This window comes from Podarcis melisellensis, assembly GCF_964234715.1.
Source record: "Podarcis melisellensis genome assembly, chromosome: 6".
Taxonomy (NCBI): domain Eukaryota; kingdom Metazoa; phylum Chordata; class Lepidosauria; order Squamata; family Lacertidae; genus Podarcis; species Podarcis melisellensis.
Genome location: NC_138538.1, coordinates 30,242,730 through 30,268,826, shown reverse-complemented (window position 1 = coordinate 30,268,826; position 26,097 = coordinate 30,242,730). Strand labels below are relative to the sequence as shown.

At 45.1% G+C, this 26,097-nt stretch overlaps 1 protein-coding gene across 7 annotated transcripts in view; it reads left to right on the top strand.

The window, feature by feature from the left end:
• CHD6 (chromodomain helicase DNA binding protein 6) overlaps positions 1–26,097 on the top strand; it is a 101,341-nt gene that overhangs the window by 46,718 nt on the left and 28,526 nt on the right. For all 7 annotated transcript variants that reach the window (XM_081916569.1, XM_081916573.1, XM_081916572.1 and 4 more), the window contains 12 exons: positions 4,493–5,010; positions 11,657–11,804; positions 13,731–13,880; positions 14,915–14,980; positions 16,630–16,688; positions 17,427–17,544; positions 19,677–19,763; positions 20,489–20,623; positions 22,984–23,105; positions 23,653–23,896; positions 24,748–24,924; positions 25,914–26,057. In XM_081916569.1, coding sequence (XP_081772695.1) covers positions 4,493–5,010; positions 11,657–11,804; positions 13,731–13,880; positions 14,915–14,980; positions 16,630–16,688; positions 17,427–17,544; positions 19,677–19,763; positions 20,489–20,623; positions 22,984–23,105; positions 23,653–23,896; positions 24,748–24,924; positions 25,914–26,057 — 1,968 coding nt within the window. The remainder of the gene's footprint in view (positions 1–4,492; positions 5,011–11,656; positions 11,805–13,730; positions 13,881–14,914; positions 14,981–16,629; positions 16,689–17,426; positions 17,545–19,676; positions 19,764–20,488; positions 20,624–22,983; positions 23,106–23,652; positions 23,897–24,747; positions 24,925–25,913; positions 26,058–26,097) is intronic.

Below are 26,097 nucleotides of genomic sequence, written 5' to 3'. Positions count from 1 at the left end.
GTTTGCTGAGGCTACAGTAGTTCATTATTTTTTTTTTGTTTCCATTGTTTTACATATTACACACTATAAACATCAATGGAGGAGAGGGCACGTCTGTTGCAAGTAAATGCACTATATGAAGCTCAGTTCTAGTCACAATTTTCTTATTTAGATTGCAGGATGTTTATGATTTGTATTTCCAGATTCCCTGTATAAAAGGACACCAATGTTCTTTTACATATTTGCAATCAGTTATTGAAGATGGCCACATCAGTTGCAGAGGTGTTTAAATGCCATTGGTTTAGTCTTTTCCAAACTATTTTAAAAATCACATCAGTATCCTGCTCTTCTTCCAAGTAGCTCGAGGCAATGTACATGGGATCATCTCATTTTATTGCTGGAATAACTCTGTGTGGTAGCTTAGACTGAGAGAGGAATGACTTGCCCAGGGCCAATCTGTGGCGTTTCATGACGGAAAGGAGATTCTAGCAATATCCGAATCGTCAATGCAGATGAAACGCTGCTCTGGCTCTACAAGTTAAGACTGTTTTTCTCAAACTTGGATCTCCAGCTGTTGTTGGACTACATCTCCCATCATCCCTAGCTAGCTGAGTCTGACCACGGGTGCCTCTCACTTTGTATTGTCCACACCGACTGGCAGCAGCTCTCCAGGGGTTTCAGGCAGTGATCTCTCCTAGCCCTACCTGGAGATGCCAGGGATTGAACCTAGGGGGAAGAAGAAGAGGAGTTTGGATTTGATACCCCATTTTATCACTACCTTAAGGAGTCTCAAAGCGGCTAACAATCTCCTTTCCCTTCCTCCCCCACAACAAACACTCTGTGAGGTGAGTGGGGCTGAGAGACTTCAAAGAAGTGTGACTGGCCCAAGGTCACCCAGCAGCTGCATGTGGAGGAGAGGGGAAGCGAACCCGGTCCCCCAGATTATGAGACTTAACCACTACACCACACTGGCTCTCACACTGGGGCCTTCTGCATGCTGAGTAGATGCTCTACCACTGAACTATGGCCCTTACCCATTCTCTGAGGAGAGTCTTCTCTGTATATACAATGGTTTCTCTTCAGATCATATACATCTTTATCCTGGCAGTGAAATTATATGCCTTTCAGTGCTGGGTTAAAATCATCATCATCATCATCATCATCATCATCATCACGACCATTACTTATACCCCGCCCATCTGGCCGGGCCTCCCCAGCCACTCTGGTGGTTTCCAACAGAATAGTTAAAACACAATAAAACATTAAAAGCATCCCTAAACAGGGCTGCCTTCAGATGCCTTCTAAAAGTCAGATAGTTGTTTATTTCCTTGACATCTGGTGGGAGGGCGTTCCACAGGGCAGGCACCACTACCGAGAAGGCCCTCTGCCTGGTTCCCTGTAACTTCGCTTCTTGCAGTGAGGGAACCGCCAGAAGGCCCTCAGAACTGGACCTCAGTGTCCAGGCAGAACGATGGGGGTGGAGACACTCCTTCAGGTATACTGGGCCAAGGCCATTTATATAAAACCTTTTCATTTGCAGAAGCATTTTAAAATACTGTCTTTTAGGAAAGGCACCTCATTTTTCATCAAGAGTTCATACTATGTGAGTAAAGGGACCCCTGACCGTTAAGTCCAATCACGGACTACTCTGGGGTTGCGGCGCTCATCTCGCTTTATTGGCCGAGGGAGCCGGTGTACAGCTTCCGGGTCATATGGCCAGCATGACTAAGCCACTTCTGGCGAACCAGAGCAGTGCACGGAAACACCGTTTACCTTCCCGCCGGAGCCATACTTATTTATCTACTTGCACTGCATGCTTTCGAACTGCTAGGTGGGCAGGAGCAGGGACCAAGCAACGGGAGCTCACCCTGTCGTGGAGATTCGAACTGCCGACCTTCCGATCGGCAAGCCCTAGGCTCTGTGGTTCAGCCACTGAATTTACATTTTGGCAGATCTGTGCATGGCCGTTTTGGGTGTTACATTGTATGGTGAATCCTTCTGTTTATGTGACGTTGGGTAGATCCCTTTGTTCGGAATCATTGTTGACTTTTACCAGTTCAAGAATAGCAAGATGCTGAGGAATCCTGTTTCCTAAGTTTTTTGTTTGTTTGTTTCTTTTATTACATGGCTGAGGATGACTCTGCTAATCCATGCCAGGAGTCAGGAGAGCCATTTCTTTCTCCCTGAAATTGGCACCTCTGCCTCACTGCAGTGAAATGCTCTCTTAAGTTTTTGGGTGTACTGTTATGTCTTTGCTGTGGAATAATGCAGCAGCTGAAAAGTGTTACACTGAATTTGAAAATACACAGGAATTTTATAGAAAAACTCAATTTAAAACAGGGGTTGTCTTGAATGTAGCTTCATTGCAGCTGTACTTTTCCCATGCAGCCATGTGATAAGCTGGGTTGTAGCACTGCATTGTACAGTGAAGTGTTTTTTACAACATCTTTACTGTTCTGGATATCTGATGTTCAGCCAGGTTTGTACAACCAGGTTCATGTGTGGCTGCATGTGCTTCTTTGCAAAGGTTGCAAGTAGTGGCCACTGTGGTAAATGGTTATCCGTTGGTACTTGTTTATTTGTTGATGGCGATAGCAAAGCTTTATCTTGCTCCTGCAGCCATAGCCTCGAGACACATTTTCCCTCATGTTGGTACCTGCCAAGGTGAGTTTAGTGAAGTTGTACTATGTACCGTCAGGTGTTATTGGACTACAGCTGCCACCATCCCTTTGGCTGATAGGAGTTGGCAAGATTTGGAGGACCGCTGTGCTAGATTAAAAGTGAGTATGAGGCAAAGTTAGGGCTAGCAGGATAGTGGGAAAGGGTTTATTTTGCTTGGGATGTGCTGTGCCGTAATGAAATGTTGGCTAAGTTGTGGTTACATTAGGACAGAGATGCCACTTGGTGAATTTGTTTGCAAGGGGCTATTTGGCTACCTGCTCTTTCACCTTATTTTTATGAGAACTTGCACAATGGGTAGAACCCAACTAAACAATTTCACTACTGCAAGCATTTTTAGCTGTGTAGTAAGAGCTTCCCCACCCTCCACCCTAAATTTGCTCTGGTGGGTTGAGGGAACCTCTGGAACAGATTTAGAGATGGTGCAGGGAGAAGAGGAAATGCAATAAATCCTAGTGGAACTGGATTTCCATTATTTCTGCCCAGCTTGTTGTCATATGAAATGCTTCTGACAATCAAAGCAGTACACATACCTATTCTTCTTCTCTACAATTTTCTCTATACAAATTAATCACTTAAAGTGCACTGCCATATATCAAAAATGGTTCACAATTAGTTCCCTGTCCTGATATAATGGACTTGACAGGTATGTCTTCAGGACAGCCATTGCTGTTGTGGGAGGGATATTACTACTACTACTACTACTACTACTACTACTACTAATAATAATAATAATTTTCAGTGGTTTTGAAAGGCTGGGAGTTCTAAAACAACTGGGGGAACAGCTGTGTCAAGACCTTAGTCACCCTTTCCTCTTTCTTCATAATCATACATCTTTGTATAGGATCTTGGCTATTTGTGATGTAGTGATTAGAGGCCAGCAGTGGTAGCTAGAATTTCTCAGAGAACCAAAATTTTATCTTAGAGACAGGGCCTGCTACATCTCTTTTATACAAAGCAGAGATGGTATGTTGCTGTGGCAGCTCAGTCATTTACACCCTCCGGCTAGCATAGCAGGCCAACAGCAGGTGTGAATTGTCAGGTCAACAGCAGCTTCAAATATCTGGACGGCTGGCTGTGTCATGAAAGACGGGAGGAAGCTTATTTTCTCCTCCTTCAGAGGGTAGAACCTGAACCAACGGATACAAATTGCAAGAAAGGAGATTCTGACAAAACATTAGGAAGAACTTTCTCATGGTAAGAGCTGTTTGACAGTGGAATGAACTACCTCAGAAGGTGATGGTCCCTCCTTCATTGGAGAGTTTTTAAACAGAGGTTGGCTGGCCATCTGTCAGGGATGCTTTAGCTGTGATTACTGCATCACAGGCAGTTGGACTAGATGGCCCTTGGGATCCCTTCAAAATGTGCATTAATTCCTCCAACTCTGTAATGTATGTAGAGAATGGCTTCACATATTACCTGTTCCAGCATTTACTTTGATTTCTGAGTATGTATGTATCTTTTAATAATCAAGTGTCTCTTCTTTTGCCGGGCATATGCATTTTTCAATGTCATAATCCATAGTCCTGAGGCAGCCAGTCATGCATACATTTTTTTAGGGAATGCACTATTTCTAGCACAGAGAAAAATCCTAGTAACGTGGTAGGTTGCCTAGGACCTGGATGGAAACTCTGGCATCAGTGTGGATTAACTGAGAGAAACTTTCTGCTGTTTTTGACAAAGCTAACTTTTATTCAAAATCATGAGAGAAGGACTGGTCACTTGTCATTACCTTGTTAAATACAGCAGCCAGGATTGGCTCTCAAGCTCTCAGCAGCGATACACACTCCTGTGTACATGTGTGGTGACATTTCTTTCTGTGTTCTCTTTGCAGCTGCCAAATTTTAATGTGCTGAGTCATTCCCCAATGTCTGATGCCTCCATCACCTTTGAATGCAAGCCACAGTCCCCTTTTGCTGACAGCACAGATCAGGAAGATTTGCATGACCTGGTGACAATCTCCGACTTGGCCAGCGTGAGCCTGGCCCAGAAGGACCAGCAGGATGTGGTGCCTGTTGAGGTGCCCGATGAGATTGTGCAGAACATGGTGACATCCCTTAATGGGATGCAGGACGACAGGGGTGGGGGCACCGGGGTGAAGAAGAAACGGAAGAAAAAAGAGCTGGGGCAGCAGGAACCAGGGGGTGAAAGAGAAGCCAAACCAAAGAGAAAGAGAGAGCCTAAGGAACCAAAAGAACCCAAAAAGACCAAGGAGCCTAAGAAGGCCAAGGAGCCCAAGCAGGAGGGGGCAAAGAAACCCAGAAAGCCTCGGGAGCCCAAAGTCCCAAAGGAGCCTAAAGAGAAGAAGAGCAACTCGGAGTCTCCTCCCAAAGCCAGACCCAAGAAGACCAGGTGGGTGTTTGCTCATTTCATGTTACCTTTTGTTTGTTTCCCCCGCAGCCATTTTTCTCTCTGCTTTGCTTTGGCCTGAATGTTGTGGGTGGTTTTTAGGAACAGGCTATTACATCTACACTTCTCTATACCACAAAGCGTAGTGCATCCCAGAGGACTACAGAATGAAACACCCTTGAGCTAAAACCTGTAATGTGCATATGTCAAATGCAGTCAATAGACTCACTTTTTTGCAGCCTCTGGTTCCCCCCCCCCCCCAGAATTGAGTCCCACCACTTATAGGAGAATGGCTCAGACGTTGATAGGAAACAAATTGCTTAATGCTGTTGTGGAATAAAGGCAGCTTGGTGATTTTGGCAAAATGGGATGGAGAGCCTATTTGGTTTATTGATGTTTCTGTGCTAGAGGGACTGGATATTTAAAAGTATGTTTTCTCTTCGGGGTTTCATAAAATTAGTACCTAGCAATAGCATTATTAATCATATTTATAGTAATTTGTTCAGAACCATGTGTCTGCCTTCTCAGTATGGTTTTTAAAACTGCAAGAGCTCCCATTTCTGTGCCAGTGTGGAAGCGTAATTTGTTTTCGTTGAACACAGTGAAAATGATTGTTCCCTACTTAGATTTCTCTAAGGCTCCTGTCAAATGTAGCCACAGTGGTATGGGAGTGCTATGATGTGATTCCATAGCTGGTCAGGTGGGGAAAAACCATGTGATTGGTCTTGCCCATACTGTAGTGTCTGCATTTGTCTTGGAATTGTTTTGAGATATTTTAATTGTTTTGTTATCTGTATTAATCATCCTGGAGTCCTTTGGGAGGCAGGGAAGGATATACATGCAGTTAAAAGTGATAATTCACACACAGCCTAAACCTAAATGGGCTCACACTACTGTGGTACCTCGGGTTACATGCGCTTCAAGTTACATACGCTTCAGGTTTCAGACTTCACTAACCCAGAAATAGTACCACGGGTTAAGAACTTTGCTTCAGGATGAGAACAGAAATCGTGCTCCAGCGGCGCGGCAGCAGCAGGAGGCCCCATTAGGTAAAGTGGTGCTTCAGGTTAAGAACAGTTTCAGGTTAAGAACGGACCTCCGAAGCGAATTAAGTACTTAACCCGAGGTACTACTGTACTTGGAAACGACCCCTGTTCCTCTCAGACCACATTTAATGGGGACTTAAATCTCAAGTTCTGACTGCCTCCTGCAGTAATACTTGGTGTTTGAGGTTGGGCAGTCCCCCCCCCTGATGTCACATATTTTGGTTTAAGAAGAAAAGTAAGTAAATGGTTGCAATAAATAGGAGGTGGCTTAATTGAAATCTGTCTTTGGTGGGAGTCTTCTATAGAAAAATCCCCAAGTATAAATGAGGCAAGAATTTTGACCTCTTGGTAGCTTTATTCATCTTTGTTGGGGGGGAAGTGGAGCTAAATGTGGGAATAGGGGAAGGTGGGGGGAATCGAAAGTCCTAGTTCGCCGATGACAAGAGTCAGAAATAGAACCCATTTCCCTCCTTAAGCTTTCAGGTGACATGGGTATCCTAGAATACAGCCCATTTTCCTCAAAAAGACATGTGATTGTTTTTCTATGTCTGTTGTAGTGCAGAACCGTAATAAACGAGGGTGCATGTGTTCTTTGTGTTGCTGCCTGAACTAATTTCTTTAATTACGAGCTGGTCAGGAGAGAAGGGCTGATCTCCCTTGAGAGTGTCCTTAATTAAAGATAGGCGTAGGTAATGTCTCCTGCCTTTGTTGCTCTCTCCCCCTTTGATTTGGCTAAAAGCTTTCACAGAGTCACTTGCTTTAAGAATCCAGGGGTGAAGTTTCCACTCCCCAGCAATCCATGCTTTCCCTGGGGTTATGGTTGGTCTTGTGCAGGTAAACAAAGGACAAGCACCAGGCTAATCTGAAAGCGGACTAATTATCCCAGCATGTGATTATTTTTGCGTTCACTTGAAACCTGTGAAAGTGTTCAACGTTCATTTGCCACCTGGGCTGAAGATTTGACTTGCTGTTCTTTAGTGGTCAGGAGCATGACACATTAGATAGAGAATTCTGTGTGGATTTCATCATGCTTAAAAAGAGAAATCGGTTTCTGTGAAGTCATGCACCTCAGTATGGCATTGGGATGGTGCAGTTTTATGGCTGAAGCTAGGGCAGCCTGACCCTATATAAACCTTCTGGCTAAGAGACCACAAGAACGATCATGTACCCCACCCTGAACAGCTGGACTGAGAAGTGGATGGTCAGATCAGCAGCACTGGAGGAGATAAATATCCAGACACCAGCATAATGGCTATTCCTTAGCTAGAACCTACTGAACTTGGATACCGTGAGCTAGAGACCCCTGAATTAAGACCTCCAGTCAACAACCTCTGGGCCTGCACCCTCCCAAAGGACCTGTCCTCATCCTCACCAGAGACATTATGTGTCTCCATGTCACTCATTTTGGAGGGAAACATCGCTTTAGGAATGGGCAGAGCCTGGGAGGTTGTGATCTGGTCCTGGAAGAATGAAAGGCTTCAATTTGCAGGCTCTCTTGGAACTCTCCAAGGTGCTGCATCTTTGGGCCTACCTTGTCCCTATTTGTCCTGTGGAATTCTTGTTAAGGACCTCAAAAGTGTAGAAAAAAAATAAATTATTTTTACCAGGTGCCATAAGATTGACTTTAGTGATCAATTTTAAAGGGGTTTTAAAATAATAATAATAATAATAATAATAATAATAATAATAATAATAATATATTTATACCCCGCCCATCTGGAGACCCAGCCACTCTGGGCGGCTTCCAACAATACACTAAAATACAATAACCTATTAAACATTAAAAGCTTCCCTAAGCAGGGCTGCCTTTAGATGTCTTCTAAAAGTTTGGTAGTTATTTTTCTCTTTGACATCTGGTGGGAAGGCGTTCCACAGGGTGGGTGCCACTACCGAGAGGCCCGCTGCCTGGTTCCCTGTAACCTGGCTTCTTGCAGTGAGGGAACCACCAGAAGGCCCTCAGTGCTGGACCTCAGTGTCCGGGCAGAACGATGGAGGTGGAGACGTTCCTTCAGGTATACTGGACTGAGGCCGTTTAGGGCTTTAAAGGTCAGAGAGAATGAGAGAAATGCCCACCCAGGTAGGGTAACAGTGGGAGAGGAGTGCAAAAAGGAGAAGAGTTTTAGAATGTTAAATTCATCAGGGGGTGGGTTTCTTGTCAATGACACTCGTGACTGCCTTATATTATGTTGCTCTTCGTAATTTGTGGACTAGAGCCACGGCTAGGAGCAACTTGCTTGTGACGAAAGGGTCATTCTTGCTACTTAGATTCTCAATAAGGATTCAAGTCCATTGGTCCTGTCACAAGACATTTTAAAAAGAAGAGAGCAGGGAAGCATTCCTTCTGAAGTGACAGTATAAAACATGCATGCAAATGGAGCAATTGCTGCAAATTCTCTAAGCGGCTGGTAATCGTGGCATAATCTCCTCTAAATTATTTCTAATCACAGTTAGCTCCAGCATTCATGAATGGAACCGTTGTTAATTGTGACTGCAAAATCAATGTCTGGGGACTTGCTGCTGAAGCAGAAGCTACAGCACCAGTGCATTTCCAGAGCTTCTGGCTCATTCACAGGCATGTGGTTGCGTCGCAAATGCCTGAAAAAGCTGTTGGCAAGAATTATTTTTTTGCACAACCTCCAGCTAACAGCAATTTCCCATGAAGCAGGGGTAGGAAGGTTCAGCGGAAACATGATTTTAAAATAGACAAAGAAAGATAAACCAAAGCAAACCATTTCTTATTAAAGGAGTGGCAAAAGCAAAAATAAACTAGATGAAAACAGCCCTGAGTAAGGAATAATTCACTTGAAATGCGATTTCTGTGGTCCCCGTGGGTGTCTTGTTCCTGTCCACCACCACTCGCTTGACCTGGTAAATTGGTACAGCTCTCCTGATTTGTATACGCTGGTACCAGGTATGTGAAACTGATCTGGTATTTGCCTGGTGCCTCTGAGTGCTTTGCTGAGACCAGTGCACTGCAAGTAAGCATCATTGATAGGGAAAGGACATTAAACCTTGAACATGAAACTCAGCTGTGCTTTGGGTTATGTTTAAAAAAGTTATGTGTTTGAAGTTTGTCAACTTTTAATTTGAGAAACATTGTAGGGAATTTGGCTTAAACTGTGCCTAATTGTGCATTGTCTGGTTTGCAGCTGGTGGAAGCGTAAATTGATGGGGCCAGTTATGGGGGCTACTCCCCCCTCCCCATTTACAACAGTCTCACTGGCTACCAGTCCATTCCTGGGCACAATTCAAAGTGTTAGCTGTCACCTACAAAGCCTTACACATCAGGCTGTCTGAAAGGTTACGTTTTTCTATATGATGCTGTCCAGGTTTTAAGATTCTCGAAGAGAGGTCCTTCTGTCAGTCCTGCTAACATCAGAACCATATTTGATGGAACTTAAGAGAAGACCTTCTTGATGGCTGCTGTAGAGGTCCTTGCCAAGGGAGTGTGACGTTAACATATGAGAGTGCTGGAGATGAAATAGTTAAACAGGTTACCCAATCAGAACCCAGGGGGGTGGAGTCAGAGGGACTATAAAACCAGCTCTGGGAGGGGCAAAGGGAGGAGTTCGTTGGGAGTTGGGTGGTTGGTTGGAGTGGGAGTGAATTGGGATAGAGTTTGTGGGTAGGTTGAGTTAGTGTAACAAAATAAGCTGAGTCAGGAATAGTTAGGGCTAGGAAGACAAGTAAATAGCTGAGAGGTGGTTTAGTGAGTGAGAGCAGGTAGCAGAAGTTATAGGTCTGGATAGGCACCCCATGAATGTAATTGACCGATACCATTTATGAAACCACACGCTTGTTAAACTGCAATAAATAAACAAAAGTTTATGTTCCATTTACCCCTGACTGGACTCAGTATTGTACCAGGTAGGGTCTAGGTGGTGGCAGCGAGAAATAAAGTGGTGGCACAGGGATCAATAGACGGTGAAACATCCGGGGACCCTGTGTGATCGCCACAGGGAGGTCTGGCTATTCCCATCTCTTAGTGACCTCCTGTTGGTAGGCAAGAAGATTTTTATTTAGACAGGACCTGAACTCATAAGCCAACTATTGTAAATATGTTTAAATTGGTTTGAAGTGGTTGTTTTTCTTGCTGTTTAACCTGATGTGTTTTGAATTTTAATGTTGTTTTTGTTGTATTTTATTGCATTTGTATTGTTAGCCACCTTGAACACCATCCGATGCATGAAAACAATTGGAAAGGGCTGGGTTAAGCTGTAGCAGAGGAAAACAAGGCACAAGAAAGGAGCAAAACCAAAGAATTATGCTCCTTTTGGCCACTGGCTGAATCTCTAATGGTCCAAGCAGCTGGAACAGGCCCTCGTCAGATTCTTAAAACTTTGAGTGTTTGCTGGAACCAAATTTCCAAAACTCCAGCAAATAAAGGTTATTCATTGTATTCCTGCTATCATGGCGTGCTCCTCCCCACCCCCCAATTATTTGAAGGTCTGCATTGTATATTGTATGAGGCTCTTTTAGAAGCTATGCAGGTTTCACGTTGCACCAAGGTCTACTAGGAAGGAGAAAATATGATGCTTTGGAACTCCAACTGCTAGCTGTTACCCAGTTCTGTCTCTGTCCTTAGGTGAAGCACACAGTTACCTTGGCAGGTAGAGAACAGGAATAAAGAGAAAACTAAGCAGTTATTATCAGAGGTAGAAATCAATTTTAGTTGGTATGCTAGGTTAAAAAAAAAGTCAACAGAAACAAAATTGGGTAGCTTTATCCTAGCAGTTAGAGGGAATAACCTCTGATAATGAAACCCGCTTCACAATTTTTACTACCTAGCCTGATGAAGAGCTGTGGGGAACTTGCCATTATTTTGTGACATTTCAGTTGACCTAATAAAGGTATTGACATAATGTGCATTTTGGATACATGGAATGGATGATTTACTGAACGACTTACTCTAGCTGCCCACTTTTCTTTTTTAACACAGGCACTTTTGAGGCTGTCTTTTCATAAACAAGACGTTAAAAAAATGCTGTGCAGTGAAATGTCTCTGTATTTGCTTGCTATAATATTTTTTCTCCTTTTCGTGTTGAAAAGATTTTGCAAACATCTTTTGCTTACTTGTTCCCGGAAAGGGAGAAAGTGTAACCTGTTTCCTCCAGCAAGACCAGTCAGTTTGTAATTCAATTGACACAGCTCTTGTTCAGCCCTGACTCTCTTTGTCCAAAGAATACCCAACTGCCATGTGACATCATCAACCTCTCCTAGCCCTACTTCCCCACCCCCATTTGTTTTTTAAAATTGTTTGGAAGCCCAGAGAAGTGTTCTGTTTAATTTGACACTGAACAGGCGTGCATGTAATGCTAAACCAAAACATGGCTTGATTCAGATGTGGTTTTTGGGAAGAACATAACTGCCATTGGAAGAGAACCATCCAAAGGCATGGTTTTGTGTGTGACCCTTTTGATCCTGACTGAAAACGACCAAGTACTCTCAAAGGAATAGTGGCACAAAGGGAGACACATTTTAGGGAGGCATTTTGGGCAGAAACACAAATTATTACACCAAGCAAATGATTACACCAAGCTGATGTCCTTCAAAATGTACCTGCGATTTCATATTCCTCTGACACTACTCATTTATATCCACAGCACGGAGCAAGGACCAACTCCTGTTGAGAAGAAGAAAAAAGGGAAAAGGAAAAATGACACTTCAGTGGACAGCCTTGAGCTGGATCAAAGCCTCCTTTCACTGTCTGGGCAGAGCCCTGAGGAGTCTGCTGAATCAGCTGACAGCCAGGTAGGCTAGGGCTTCTCACCTTTATGGCATGGGAGGCTCTGTCTTGAGAAAGAATGACTGCTATCATTGGGATTCTGTGTGTGACTCTTCAGGTATATGGCCAATTGCTGTTCCAGTAATGTTCCTCCTATTTAGTTGGAGAGCTTATTTTTTAATCATACGTTCCTTGCAATGTGAGTCCCAAAGGATACATCTTGATAGCAGTTTGTGCCCAAAACCAGAAGTGTGGGAATTTGCCAAACTGTGTATGTCCAAAATGCAAAGGCCTCGTTTTTTTAATACTACATGACCCCTTCCCCTCATGGATAGCATGGTTTGTACTGATCTTGTGCCTGGTATTGCTTGTGCTGGAGAGAGGTGGGAATCTATATAGTATAGAATTGATTGTTCAGTATAGTGAAATATAGGGGGATGTGCTGTGCGTGTATCTCCTCCTTTAAAAATGACAAGACCCTACCGTCTGGCCATGCATCCAAGATACAACTGGTATGAAGAGAATGCTCTCCTCTCATCTTTTCCCTCTGCTCTTGCAATTGCTGACCGAGTCAAAGGTACCCTGGACAGCTCCATGCTCAGGCTGAATACTTCATATGAGCAGAGCTCAGATGTTGCTTCAGCAGCTACCACCCTCAGACCGAGCCTTAAATAGGAACTGCAGCTCTGTCTCTGTAGCTAGCACTGCTTTTGCTGAGAGGGAGCACTATGATCAATTTGCTTCTTAACAGACCCAATAAGATTATGAGTCAAGAAAAGAGACGCAAAGAGGAGATAAAGGATGCTGAAGGAGATGTTCTGTTAAATCAGTGATTGGTGAATTCAACAGGGAGCTTGCTCGGAGAGTATTTGCAGCATGAAGGGAGTGATGGTTTACTCAAGGGCAGCTCCAGGGAAGACACAGGACAGCAAAAGTGATTCTGTGGAGTGAGCTGAATTGTGCTTAGAGCTTCCCAAACAGAAAGGGCTTTTGCCTCCCTTTCCTTTTCTTGTCTATGGAGACACTGCCTATGGAGTTAGTGAAGATTTCCAGGAGCATATGGTGTTGCAATCAGAAGGATATTTGCTGTTGGAAGGAAACAACTGAAGTGGGGGGCATGAGGTTTTAGATGTACTTGGCTAAGTGCAGATTCTCATCCACCAGAGTAAGTCATTACCTGCCTTGTGGTTTGCTTTGTGCTGGTTTTTTTCCTGGAATCTATGGGGCCTTTCAACATGCATAGGACTGTGAAAGAGCAGATTCCCCTGTCTTGTGGTGTTCAGCACCCAGGACCAGAGGTGCTGATGTTAAAGAGTTGGCTCCAGATTTATCCTTGGTGTAGGATGCTTGAAATGGTGGTCATGGCAGATAGCAATGGCAGAAAAGTTGTCCCTTAAATTGAATGGAAAACGTAATGGACCTCTGCGCAGTTTTTTTGCAGTTTTATTAGCTACACCACATAGCATCAAGTGGAATTGGATGCATCACTCCCCTAAGACTTTGGATGAGAGATTGAATGGGAGAACCCTTGTTATTTGCATTGGTGAATGTTAGCAAGGAAGAAGCAGAGATTTTACAATTGCTGTGTACTTGAACATGTATGACAGACTGAGAAACATGAATAGTTCTATGGAATAGTAAGGTGTGATATCTTTGGAAAAAATCACAAAATAGTGTACTGGTGGAGGGCTGGTGTTTGCTATATTACATTTGTCCTCTTACGTGTAAATTAATAAATAAAAATGACCGTGTGGTTAGAGGGGGCATATGACTGTGTCCTTCAAACGACTGCTTAGTTCATCCTGCCAATGCCCTAGTTTTGCAAGGGCTGGGAGAGTACCAGCCAAGCTCTGAGTCCTGTTCCTGCTCTCTGTATTAGCTGGACAAGTGCCAGATCTGAGTCAGGAAATTAAGTGTGCATCCCTCTTCTCTTATGTGTGTTTGATGCACAGAAGCGCCGCTCTGGCCGCCAGGTGAAGCGCAGGAAGTACAACGAAGACCTGGATTTCAAGGTGGTAGATGATGATGGTGAAACAATTGCTGTTCTGGGAGCTGGTCGGGCTTCTGCTCTCTCTGCATCTACCTTGGCCTGGCAGGCAGAGGTAAGGCTGGGGCTGTTGAGGAAACAAGGTTTGCTTCTTTGCATCCAAATGTCATTTTCTGATATGGAGGAGAAATGTAATAGGAACATAACATGTGGATGTCTGGGTTAATACTGGCAAACGTTTGAGAGCAGAGACACGTATATGCTGGTGCTATGGCCATATCATTGAGGATCCAAGAACATGGAACATGCTATGTACAAGTAACCAAAACATGTAAACTAACTTCACTTCTTAAGCTCCCAGTTTGTTTCCAGTGGTGGTCTGAATAGGGCCTGATGCGTTACTTTTTAATACATACAAAACAAAAATGGTAACATGGATTTGATATGCAGTTATTTGTGAGCATGTATGTTGTACAGGCATATTCACTGATGACGCCACATTTTTAAAATTTATTATTACATATCTATCACAGCTTTCCTTCAAGGAGCTCTAGGTGGCATGCATGGTATCCTCTCTCATTTTATCCATGCAAAAACACTGTGAGGTAGGTTAGGCTGAGACACCGTGACTAGCCCAAGGTCACCCAGGGAGCTTCATGGCTGAGCAGGGATTTGAATGTGGGTATACCTAGTCCTAGTGCCATAGCAAAGCACACCACAAAGCACCTAAGCCAAGAGCAGCGCACCACCTGAGGCAAAGCAGGAACATGCTGTACTGCCACACCGCAGCCTCCTTTAGCTGGGCGGTGTGGTGGCTCCTGTTTCTGCTGCCTGAGGCAGCTTCCTCACCCCACTGACCTCATGGGCGGCCCAGCCCTACATGAGCAGAATTACTATAGAACATCCTTCATTAACCTGGTGCCCTCCACATGTTTTGGACGATGTCAGGCTGATGAGAGTTGCAGTCCTGGAGGGTGCCAGGTTGATGAAGCCTGACATACACATTTGCCTGTCTTTTAATTCCAGAAGAGGCCTTGAGTTGGGATTTGAGAGCTTGAGGATTTCCCCCTTTTTAACCTGTGCAATTCTGGGGCATCAGATGCCGCTATTGCATCAGAATAACTAACCTTACTGTCTCGGGATCCACAGGAGCCTCCCGAGGATGATGCCAACATCATTGAGAGGATCCTTGCCTCCAGGATGGTGCAGAAGGAGGTGAGTAACTCTCTTGCCATGAGATCCTAACTGGTCTTTTTCTAGGCTGCACGAAGTATGTTGGGCGAAAGGTCTCTAGTGGGTAGAGTTAGGCCATGGCAACCCGTGTGGGGTTGCTGTAGGAGTTTGACGTCAAACTGACTAAGCTTTTTGGGCTGGGGCTACGTTGCCTCTATGAACCGGTATAACATGGTATGGGTCTTAAACAAATGTTCTGTACTGTTAGTAGTAGAAGCAGTTGGTGAATTGAGTGGGGAGATTGTGTGTAGGGGAGAAAAGTGTCCTTCTGAATCAGGCATTCACTCTTCGTAGAGTAATTACAGTCGTACCTTGGAAGTCGAATGGAATTCATTCCAGAAGCCCGTTCGACTTGCAAAGCACGGATTCTGATTGGCTGCAGGAAGCTCCTGCAGCCAATCGGAAGCCGCGGAAGCCCCGTCGGACGTTCGGGTTCCACAGAAGGTTCGCAAACTGGAACACTCGCTTCCAGTTTTGCAGCATTTGGGAGCCAAAACGTCCAAGTACCAAGGTGTTCGGGATCCAAGGTATGACTGTATACGATGTGAAGTGGAGGAGGAGAAACTGTGCATTAGATGCAGTACATGCACATATCATGGAATGGGAAGGTGGACCCATGTAGTTGAGTATATAACATTTAGAGAAAGGAACTGGATAATGATTCTTCCTGCAAGATTTGCAGGGTTTTTTTTTATTAAAACAAAAAATTCAGAATAGTTAGGCTTTTAACCTATTATTTTGATGAAGCAATTGTACCAGGTATTGTCCTTGACCTTTTACTGTGCCTGAGAAACGGAGTCCAAGGTCACAGGAAAATCTAACTCTCAGCTCAGACATAGGGAGGGGCAGAAAGCAAGCCCACAACAGCTCAAAATTGGAGGTAGGGAAGGCAGAGGCTCGCTGCGCCTCTGCACCCAATGACTTCTTTGAGCTTGGTGCAGAGAGAAGCCCACTTGTTTTGCCTCCTGTCTCCAGTCCCAAGCTGAAGGGAGGAGGTGGAGATGTGGCTGCTTACTTAAGGTTTGGGTTCATCTCGCTCGCAAGAGTTTGGCCGAGTTTTAAAATCTGGGACTCCATATTAATATGGGCTGATGTATTATTTACCATGTCGCAAGTGGGTTTACAGCATTTGCTGTAGAGTAAAGCATGCTTTAAAGACAGTCTCCAGTCTGCTTGGCGATAGGGCTTTTCTTACAAAGTTGTCAGGAGTGGCTGCTCTGTGCATTTTCTGGGGTTAGAAGAGATCAGTTCTTGTCCATTGACAGTGTTGTGTGGCCTGTGTTATCTGCTCCTGAAGCGTATGGGGAAAATTTAGTATCAGACTTAGGTCCTGTATGCTGCATTGTCCTTCCTTGCTGCCTAGGTTTATTGAAAGTCTCAAGAGTTCCATTACTGATTGGGGATGGAAACAGAATTTTCTGCCTTCCCTTGCTCCACCTCTGTGCTTCTTGACAACTGGGCTCCAGCATTCGCCCTCCCATGTATCATGCAGGAAGGTGCTTGAGTCTGTTACACTCTGTTCTGCTAGATCAGAGCAGAACAGTTCAGGTGAGATCACGCTGGCCGTACAGTGTGGTCCTAGTAACTCTTCCATGTAAATGAGGCTTACTGAGCACTTGCTGTTGTTCCAGACCTACCCAGGAGGAGCAACTTACGAGCAGGAAGAGTTCTACGTAAAGTACCGCAATTTGTATGTATGGCATGTGGTTTTTCTTCTTTCCAGCTTGTTTACGCATTGATAGTGCATTTGTTCCTTCCACTCACTCCAACCTCACTGCTGTGTCTTTAGGGAACAAGTGCTAATTCCTTGCACCTTCTTGCTTTGTCTTCGGTTTCGCTGCTTCAGTGGTCCGCTGTCCTGTAGTCTTCAACCCCCCCCCCAATTCACTTGGGTAGAAGGTCTGCTTCTTGCAGCCTACTTCCTTGTTTGTAGTTTGACCTGAACTTCCCTTTAATTCCCCACTCCAAGTGAGTGATCTGTATTAGAAAGTGAGACTGACCATTGCTTACACGTGCTGCTCATCTGCCATGCAGTTCTGTTTCACCCTCCCCCCATTAAGTTTCTGGTTATGGGCAATATTCAACTAATGCATCCGGTCAGCACAAGGGATTTCCACTGGCACAATGGGGCTCCCTCTCCACTCCTCCCCCTGCCTTCTTCCCATATGCGCTCCAGAAGGTTGGTGGGAACCTCTAGAACAGATCTAGGGGTTGTTTAGGGGAGGAGAGGGAGATGAAGTCACGTTGCGCAGGCACTGATGGGACATTTTATGAAGCACTGCATTGGATACAACCCTGTGGCTTTTATGGCTCTGTTTTTTATGATGTCCTAGAATTGTGTTCCCTTGGGGGGATTTTGAGGGGGGTTTTGAGGGGGGTCAAGCTCTGTTTCTTCATGCCCTTTATGGTGTTTTCTGCTCGTTTGCAGTTCTTACTTACACTGCAAATGGGCCACAATGGAGGAGCTGGAGAAAGACCCACGCATCTCCCAGAAGATCAAGCGTTTTCGCAATAAGCAGGCCCAGATGAAGCACATTTTCACTGAGGTGAGCATTGACCCTGGCGGGCTACTCTGACACTCCCTCCTCGAATTATGTGACGTGTCGTGTGTCAGGGCTTAATTACCCAAGGGTGCTTTTTCTCAGCATCACCAAGGTTTGTGCGTGTATGGAGGGCCCCCATTGTCACTGCTGTGACCCAGCTGCCTCAGAGGAGGTTCCAGGAATGACCAGAGTTTCACCAGGCCTCTTCTTCCCCTTACTTGCATATGCACATGTGCTTGAGCTCTGTAGGTAGATTGGTCTCACTTAGAATGAAATTTAATATGAATTTATCGCTCTTGCCAGGCTTGCTACCTGCGGCTTTTTCCATGCATCCCTGGTGGGTATAAATCAGAGCAATATGAAATTGAAATTGCTTTCTAACTGCGGCTGCGAATCCTTGGAGTTTTGAGCCCTTTGTCTGTACAGGTTCTTGGCACGAGTGTGAAATGTTTCTGGTGGAAGGTGCCACATCATTCCCTTTTGTCTGCGATGAGCAGCTGCTCCTCTGCTTGATGCACTGGGGTCCTCACCTCCTGTCTCCTAGTGTGAGAGCCAATTCCCACACTGCTTTCCATATTCTTTTGTGGCAGAACCATTGAGGTTTTTAAAGAGACACTGCTGTGATAAGCAATCACATTTCTGCATTTCTTCCCTGAATTAGCACCTCTGTTACAGAGAGAAAGAGGAAGGAAGCACTGGCAAGAATAAAGAGCTGCTGGTTTCCACCTGCTCATTATTTATAAGCTGTCAGTTAATCCATAGCCTGTCTATTGGCCCAGATAGCTGAAAATGCGAAGTTGCTGCATTTTGAATGGGGCAGAGCTCTGTTTGATGACATTTTGCCCCATAACAGTTCCATGAGAACCAGGGTAGCCAGAATCTTTTTTGGGGGAACATGATCTTGGATGTTCCTATCTTTGTGTCAGAAAGCATACTGTGCCCTTGCTAGATTTAACAGGGTGCCATACCTTTGCATGTTTGTGTTTAGGCATATATTGTGGAATTTTCACCTCAAGTAGGAAGAGGAAAAGGATGGCTTGATGGTTCATTGTGGCCCTTCGTGGCTTTCCATTACATCTGTGTAAGACCCTTCCAGTTAAGCCCTGGTCGAACACTCAGGAACCTTATGGACTTTCAGGAAACCTAATTCAGTTTCTTGCTGCTGCTCTTCCTTCCTTGATAATCCTGCACAGGCTTCTGCAGACAAAAAAGAAAAGAAAAAATCACCTTGAGGAAGGGTGGTGATGCAGACGTTGGCAGCAGAGAGCTTCCTTTCAGACAAGAGAGGCTCTTAGCTGGTAAATGATGTGTGGGGTGTCATTTTCTGTTTTGGGCTTCCAACTTCCTTCCGCAAGGTAAAATCTTCTTTGGCTTAGGGAGGAACTAGCACTGGAGGCAAGGCCCCAAACCTGTTTCAAGTTTGACCCAAAGGGGGCTGGATCCTGCGCAGAATGGGCCAGCACACTCCGAGTATGGGGGGTTTGCATTTCAATCTCTCTCTGCCACATACCATCCGCATCTCTCAAACGAACCTCAGCATAGCCTGAGAACACCCCTCTTACTTATGCACCTTCGCTGTTTTAGAAATGTGAAAGCCTGAGCAAAAAAGGTTTTTTTAGTAGGAGGGTTTGGTTTCCATTTTTCTTTTTAATCCCCTCTTCCCCAGTATGAACATCAAAAGAGGGCTTGGGCAGAACCCCCCTTTTATGTCACTCAGGTATGTACATTTGCCTGTATGAATTGGAGTCATCAGATGAGGGGTGTAAGGAGAGGTAAGCAGCCTCTGCTGCTTCTGTTAGAAATGCTGGAGGAGTTTGGTGAAGACTCATTTGCTTGTGTAGGAATGAGTCATTAGGCAGAACCAGTGTCCAAGGACCTTCAGTGCTTTCTCAGTCCAAAATATAGCTCCTGTATTGAAAAATAAATAAAGTTGCTGACCGGACAACTAATGCTTTTTTACTGGCTTATGAAAGAGGGAGTGCCTGTGGCAGCCTGTGTGGCTTTCTTATACCACAATAATCCAACAGATCCTGGCTTAATGGCTTCAGAAGCTATTGTTGTAATGCTTACTTTGTTCAGTCAAGTTTTACCCTGTCTTGATGTATGTCCTGTTGTTTTGTATCCTTTTCTGCCAGCCTGATGAAGATATGTTCAACCCAGACTACGTGGAAGTTGATAGAATTTTGGAGGTGGCTCACACGAAGGACTCTGACACCGGGGAGGTAGATGTTGTTCTAGCATGGTTGCTCCTTGCAGTTGACAGCTCCTTATTAATCCCTCTTGTTTTCATGACGGACCATAGAGTGTGTGCAGTGTGAGCGCCAGAGTAGTGTGGCACTGATAAGAATGCCAGGTGCTGATATTTAATGCTGGGCATATCTGTTGCATGCAAATGTCCCAGCTTCAACCCACTCACCTCTTCCCTTTTCTTTGAATTAGCTGTTTGGGGGTGGGATGGATTAATTTGAGTCATGCTGTTTAACGCAAATCTAATTTATTCATCACTGTGGAGGGCATAACTAATTGCTTTTAAATATTCTGAATATGCATGCTTCTTCAAGATAAGAACTAACTAACCAACCAAATGGTCCATCACTGGGCCAAGATCTTCTGCTCACCCCTGAGTTAAGATATATGTGCAGTTTTTTATTATTATTTTTAGAAAAAACAGCCCCTCCTCTGCCTTAGGAATGTTTTTATGATAGCTAGTTGTACAGTTGCATCTGTCAGCATCCCTGCACTCAGTTCCCATCGGTCTTGATGCAAACCTTCCTTATCCTTGGTTTCCTTCTCTGTAGGGATTTGTGCAACAGATTTTTATGTGCTTCCATTTGCTTAAGGCTCTTGCTTTCTTGGTATATATACAGAACAGGGTTCCCAAAGGAATTCTGTCACTTGCGCTTTGTCACTTGTTTTCTGCATCTCCTTTGTTTTCCATGGATTGCAGGAGGTGACTCACTACCTGGTGAAATGGTGCTCATTGCCTTATGAGGAAAGCACTTGGGAGCTGGAGGAAGATGTCGACCCTGGAAAGATCAAAGAGTTTCTCTCTCTGCAAATCCAACCAGAAATCAAATCCCTGGTAAGAGTTAAGAGAGAAACTTCAGTTTAATAAGGAGGGAAATGTTGTGTGTTGATGAATTTTAGCGTTAGGTTCTTCTCAATCCTGGCACTCTCTCTTAAGATGTTGCTTCTACCCTTATCTTCTCTTGATATTTTTGCTGAGGCTGTTCAACTCACAGCAGTAACCTTCCTCTCTTTCCAGCCCTTCCCCCCCCACTTTCATCCAGATGTCTCACAGAGCATCTGCTAGTTTAGCCTTGGCTATTCATGTAGTGTTATTATCTGCTGCTTATCATCATTTTGTGGTTGTTTGATAGTGGCTCTGAATATCTTTTGTGCTGTGAAATCCAGCTGGATGGTGCAGAGATGCTTTGTAGGTGTCATGTTCAGTACATAAGTTTGTAACTACAGTGGGACCTCGGGTTAAGCACTTAATTTGTTCTGGAGGTATGTTCTTAACCTGAAACTGTTCTTAACCTGAAGCAGCACTTTAGCTAATGGGGCCTCCCGCTGCTGCTGTTCCGCCGGAGCCCAATTTCTGTTCTTATCCTGAAGCAAAGTTCTTAACCTGAAGCACTATTTCTGGGTTAGCGGAGTGTGTAACCTGAAGCGTATGTAACCCGAGGTACCACTGTAATGGCTCACTGACATGAGCAGAGCTGACCCCCCCCCCCCCCAAAAAAAAAATAGGTAGTAGCTTCCCTGAAAACAAGGAGGACTGTAGTAGGCAAATCCAGTCAGGCTTATAAGATGGAAGTGGTGAGTGACTGATAGTCACGATGTCTGTAGATTACCTCCAGTTTCAGTGGCCTTGTGCTGAGTCCCAGTTGCTGGGAAAAGGGAATAGGAGAGTGCTGTTTTGCTTAATTGCTTATGTGATTCCTTGCTTGCCCTTCACCATAAGCTCCCAAGGGCAGGTTACAACAATAGAATATGCAGTTTAAAAAAGGAGATAAGCCATTACAATGATAAAACAAGTAAAATTATGAAACTGTATTGGAAAGGACCTGGGTCCCACAAAACAAAACAAGACACTCTCCAAAGGGAAACAATTATTTTTTTCCACATCTGGCTTGTTGGGCTTCCTATAGATGTCTACTTTTCCACTATATGGGAACAGAATGCTTTTGCTCATTTTATTTTTAATTGTGTTGTTTTATTGCTTTGTTGCTTCCTGGGCTCATTTTGGCGAAAGGACGTGACATAAATTTAATAAAAAATATTGTTGTTGGCCAAGTAGTCCAACCTGGTGTGAGGCAGTCTTTTATGTTTCTGATAAATTCCTAGTGTGTTCCACTCATCTTCATTAGGAGGATTTATTCATCAGTTTGTCTGGCTGCAGTCGTGTACACATTTACTTTCGAGTAATTACCACTGGACTTACTTCTGAGCAGCTGTGCATAGGATTGTGCTGAAAGAGTCATATTCTGTCTCCTTTCTATGAAGACCTGGATGGAGTAGGAGCTGTGCCTTAATGTGCTGCTGATGTTGAGCAGAGCTGTGGCTACTTCAGTGGCCTCCTAAAGAAAGTCCAACCCTTTGAATGTCCCTTGCTGTGTAGCATGGCTTATGGATCTATATCTCTTTTCAGCTTTTCCCCACCCTTTGAAATAGCTGCTGTAGGAACAATTTCATGTAATAAATAAAAATAAACAAATGTTGCTTTCCTCAAAGGAATCCAAAACTCTGGATGGGGTCATGTGTGGGATGTGTTTGTGCCAGAGGGCTAAAAATGAAATGCTTCCCTAGAATGACTTATGTGGATGGGTTTTTGGTATTGTTCCATTGTGTTATAGATCCTAATGAGTATCATATTATAGGTCAGTAAGGAGTTTTTCCCCAAGCCCTTTTTGCTTACTTTAAAAAACAAAACAAAAAGCTTTTGCCTCTAGGATGTGGCTTCAGTCACCCAGAACTACTTGTTCTGTAGGGGTTCTGTTCTGCGGCATACTGTGATCTGAATGATGTAAGTGCCCTAGTTTGTTCTTTGTGCCCTGAACCACTATGGGAAAACTTATGAGCACATTGCATGTCTTTACTTTATCAGGCTCCTAGTGTATTCTGGCCTAATACAGCATTCTGGCCATCATAAAGTTGGCATGGAACACATGTGCTTCCATCACTTAGGTTCACCCCTTCTGCTGCCAGTAGAGGTAGGTGGGTTGAATTTGATGATGGGGTTTTCCCTTTCAGCCCTTGGGAATCTGTGAGTGCATGGCACTTTTGCCATAGCCAGTACCATACCATAAACACAAAATGTAGCTTGCTATAGAATGTGGGAACTAGTTAGAAGTGCTAATCAATTATGAAAATATCTTTCCCAAGATAAGATTAGTCTTTGCACTAGTCACTGTACTCCTTTCTTATTTCCCCCTCCAGGAGCGTCCTGCCTCTGAGTCCTGGCAAAAGTTAGTGAAAACTCGGGACTATAAGAACAACAACCAACTGCGGGAGTACCAGCTGGAGGGAATGAATTGGCTGCTCTTTAATTGGTACAACAGGTGAGTTGCAGATGGCACAGGGGCATCTTTGGTAAATGTCATCAGTAACAATGAAGTAACAACAGGAGTTGTTTGAAGGGGTGCTGTTAGCATATTTCAGAGGCTACAAGGGTTCAGCTGGGTTTTGGGGATTTTTTTGTTGATTTGGTGTATAGTTTAATTGGTTTGACATCTTAGTCACTTGCAGGGTAGCTGGAGCAAATGTGCCTATAACTTATGCTAGGAATGTGGAGGCAGGAGAACTGTGCAACTGTTGGAAACGTGCAGCATGGGAACCTAACCCCGTACTGTGTGCACATGTTGCTTTTGCTGCAAATGCCTGAGGCTATTTACCATCAGTACTAGTTAATTTGGCACTCATTTCCGTGGGATGTAGACATGAACGCTTAAGAAGCAAGTAGGTGGGGGGAAAGCACGCCAGAAGGTTAAACAACTTGTCTAGGTAACACACTTTGTCAGTGTTAAAGCCAGGAATCATCTGCAGGAGGCCTTGCTCAGTTGTGTGCTTCCCAGGGATTGTGATACCTGCTTGTGGTGTTTCCCATAGGAAGAACTGCATTCTGGCTGATGAAATGGGTTTGGGGAAGACAATCCAGTCCATTACATTCCTCTCTGAGATATACCTGATGGGCCTTCGGGGGCCGTTCCTCATCATTGCCCCACTCTCCACAATCACAAACTGGGAGAGAGAGTTCCGCACGTGGACTGAGATGAATGCCATCGTGTACCATGGCAGCCAGATAAGCCGCCAGATGATCCAGCAGTATGAGATGGTGTACCGGGATCCACAGGTTTGTGATGCTCCCTGGTCCCCAGGCACCCCTGGAATCCTTGCTGCTACTGCTGTGCCTGGGTGTGTTTTTAAACTTCCGTTGGGAATGTGGCCTGCAGGGTTCCTAACAATGATCTGGAGCAGGGTGGGGAGGCTTTACTACATTGGGGAGTCTAAAACCAAGGAGTACATGAAAAACAACAACAACAATGTTAGAGCCCTGCAAAGGTCCATCTCATCCAGTGTTCTCCTGGTGGCCAACCGGAAACCTATGGGAAGCTTGCACGCAGGACCTGAGTGCAATTTGCAACAACTGGTATTCAGAGACAACCCACCTCTGACAGTGGAAATAAAACACAGCCAACATGACCAGTCCACTTGTAGAGTAGTTGAGGGTAGTGTGAGTGGTGCAGCTGACTCAGTAGCGGCACATGTTTGGGAGGTTCTGAAAGTGAGGTTCAGGCTGCACCTTCCCCCACTGTCAGAATTGAACAAAACTTTCAGAAAGCAGAGAGTGGGGCTCTACCACCTGGATACCTTGGGGGAGAAACCTAATTGGGAAGGGCTGCTTGTCCTTCAGTTATAGATGCAGACTCCAGGTGCAATTAATAGTTCCCCTTCTCTACTTATGGGTATGCTCAGTGAACAGTGGAGTTATGCTAGGTATGGGCAACTGCTGAGTAAGGAGAAGATTACTGGTGATGTAGTTCCATGGCCTCTGTTTTAAGTGGAGCTTGCAAGTCCCCTTCTGTTGAGCTTGACTGGCACTTTTCAGGCACCAGGTGCCTCAGTCAAGAACTTGAGGGACTCCTGCTACCTGAGCAGTCCTAGCTGCTAGCAAACTCTCCCATCTTGTTTTGGTATCTCCAGGGCAATCCTCTTTCAGGGCTCTTCAAATTTCATGTAGTCATCACCACCTTTGAGATGATCCTGGCTGACTGCCCAGAGCTGAAGAAGATCCAGTGGCGCTGTGTGGTAATCGATGAGGCCCATCGGCTCAAGAACAGGAACTGCAAATTACTGGAAGGACTGAAACTCATGTCTCTGGTGAGGCTTTCCAAATTGAATTTCTTCTGTGCACTTTGGGAATCCAACCCTGGTACGAGGTTACTGAATGCTGTGCACGGGCACACCGATTACAATTGCTGTACTGTGGCCAGGATCCTGTTCCACAGTTGCACAACACATGTCCTGAGGTTTGCCCAAGATACCGTATTTTTTGCCCTATAGCATGCACTTTTTCCCCTCCAAAAATGAAGGGGAAATGTGTGTGCGTCCTATGGAGCGAATGCAGGCTTTTGCTGAAGCCTTACGAGCGAGAGGCGTCAGTGTGCACCGACCCCTCTCGCTCTCCAGGCTTCAGGAAGCTATCCGCAAGCCTTGGGAGCCCGGCGGGAGCTGCCGCGGGCTCGCAAGGCTTGCAGGCAGCAGCCTGTTCTGGGGGTTAGGGTCGGGGGAAGCTCGGGCTTCCCCCGCCCCAGCCCCAACCCCCCGGCTAGGTGCGCCCTATAGGGCGAAAAATACGGTAATTGTGCTTTGTCCCTGCATGGCTCTGAATGGGAAGTTCTAGCAGCCTTCTAGCTATGTGCTGCATGTCTCTCATGCACACCAAGGGCATACCATAGCATAGCTTTTCCAGTTATTCCCTTAGGAGAGTCACTGTGTCTGGATGAAACCATCAGTCAAAACTTGTGGACTCTTAGCATTTTCTACAGCGGGCAGTTTGGGAAGTTAAGTGCTTTCCTGTAGGAAGATGGCTTGGAGCCATCTGGCTTGCAATAGAATGTTTGCTTCTCCCTCAGGTGGCAATGGTTTGGGCAGGGCAGGTGCTGGCTGTAAAGATGTGAGAATGGTCTATGAGAAGCTGGCTTCTCCGAGAGCTGAAAGTAGACCCTTTGACTGGCAGTGACCTGTCACCAGCTGCCTCTGCTCCAGAAGCAAAAGCACTGCAGGGCCACAATGCAGGAGTTAGCGCCCTGTCCATCCTGTTGCCTCAGCAAGTGTCCTGTCCTGATCTCTCCCTGCATGGCAAATAGGAACACAAAGTGCTCCTGACTGGGACACCCTTGCAGAACTCGGTGGAGGAGCTCTTCAGCCTGCTGAACTTCTTGGAGCCACAGCAGTTCCCATCTGAGACAGCTTTCCTGGAAGAGTTTGGGGACCTCAAGACAGAGGAACAGGTAAATAGGAAAGGTTGCAGGATTGACTCTCAGCTGGTGT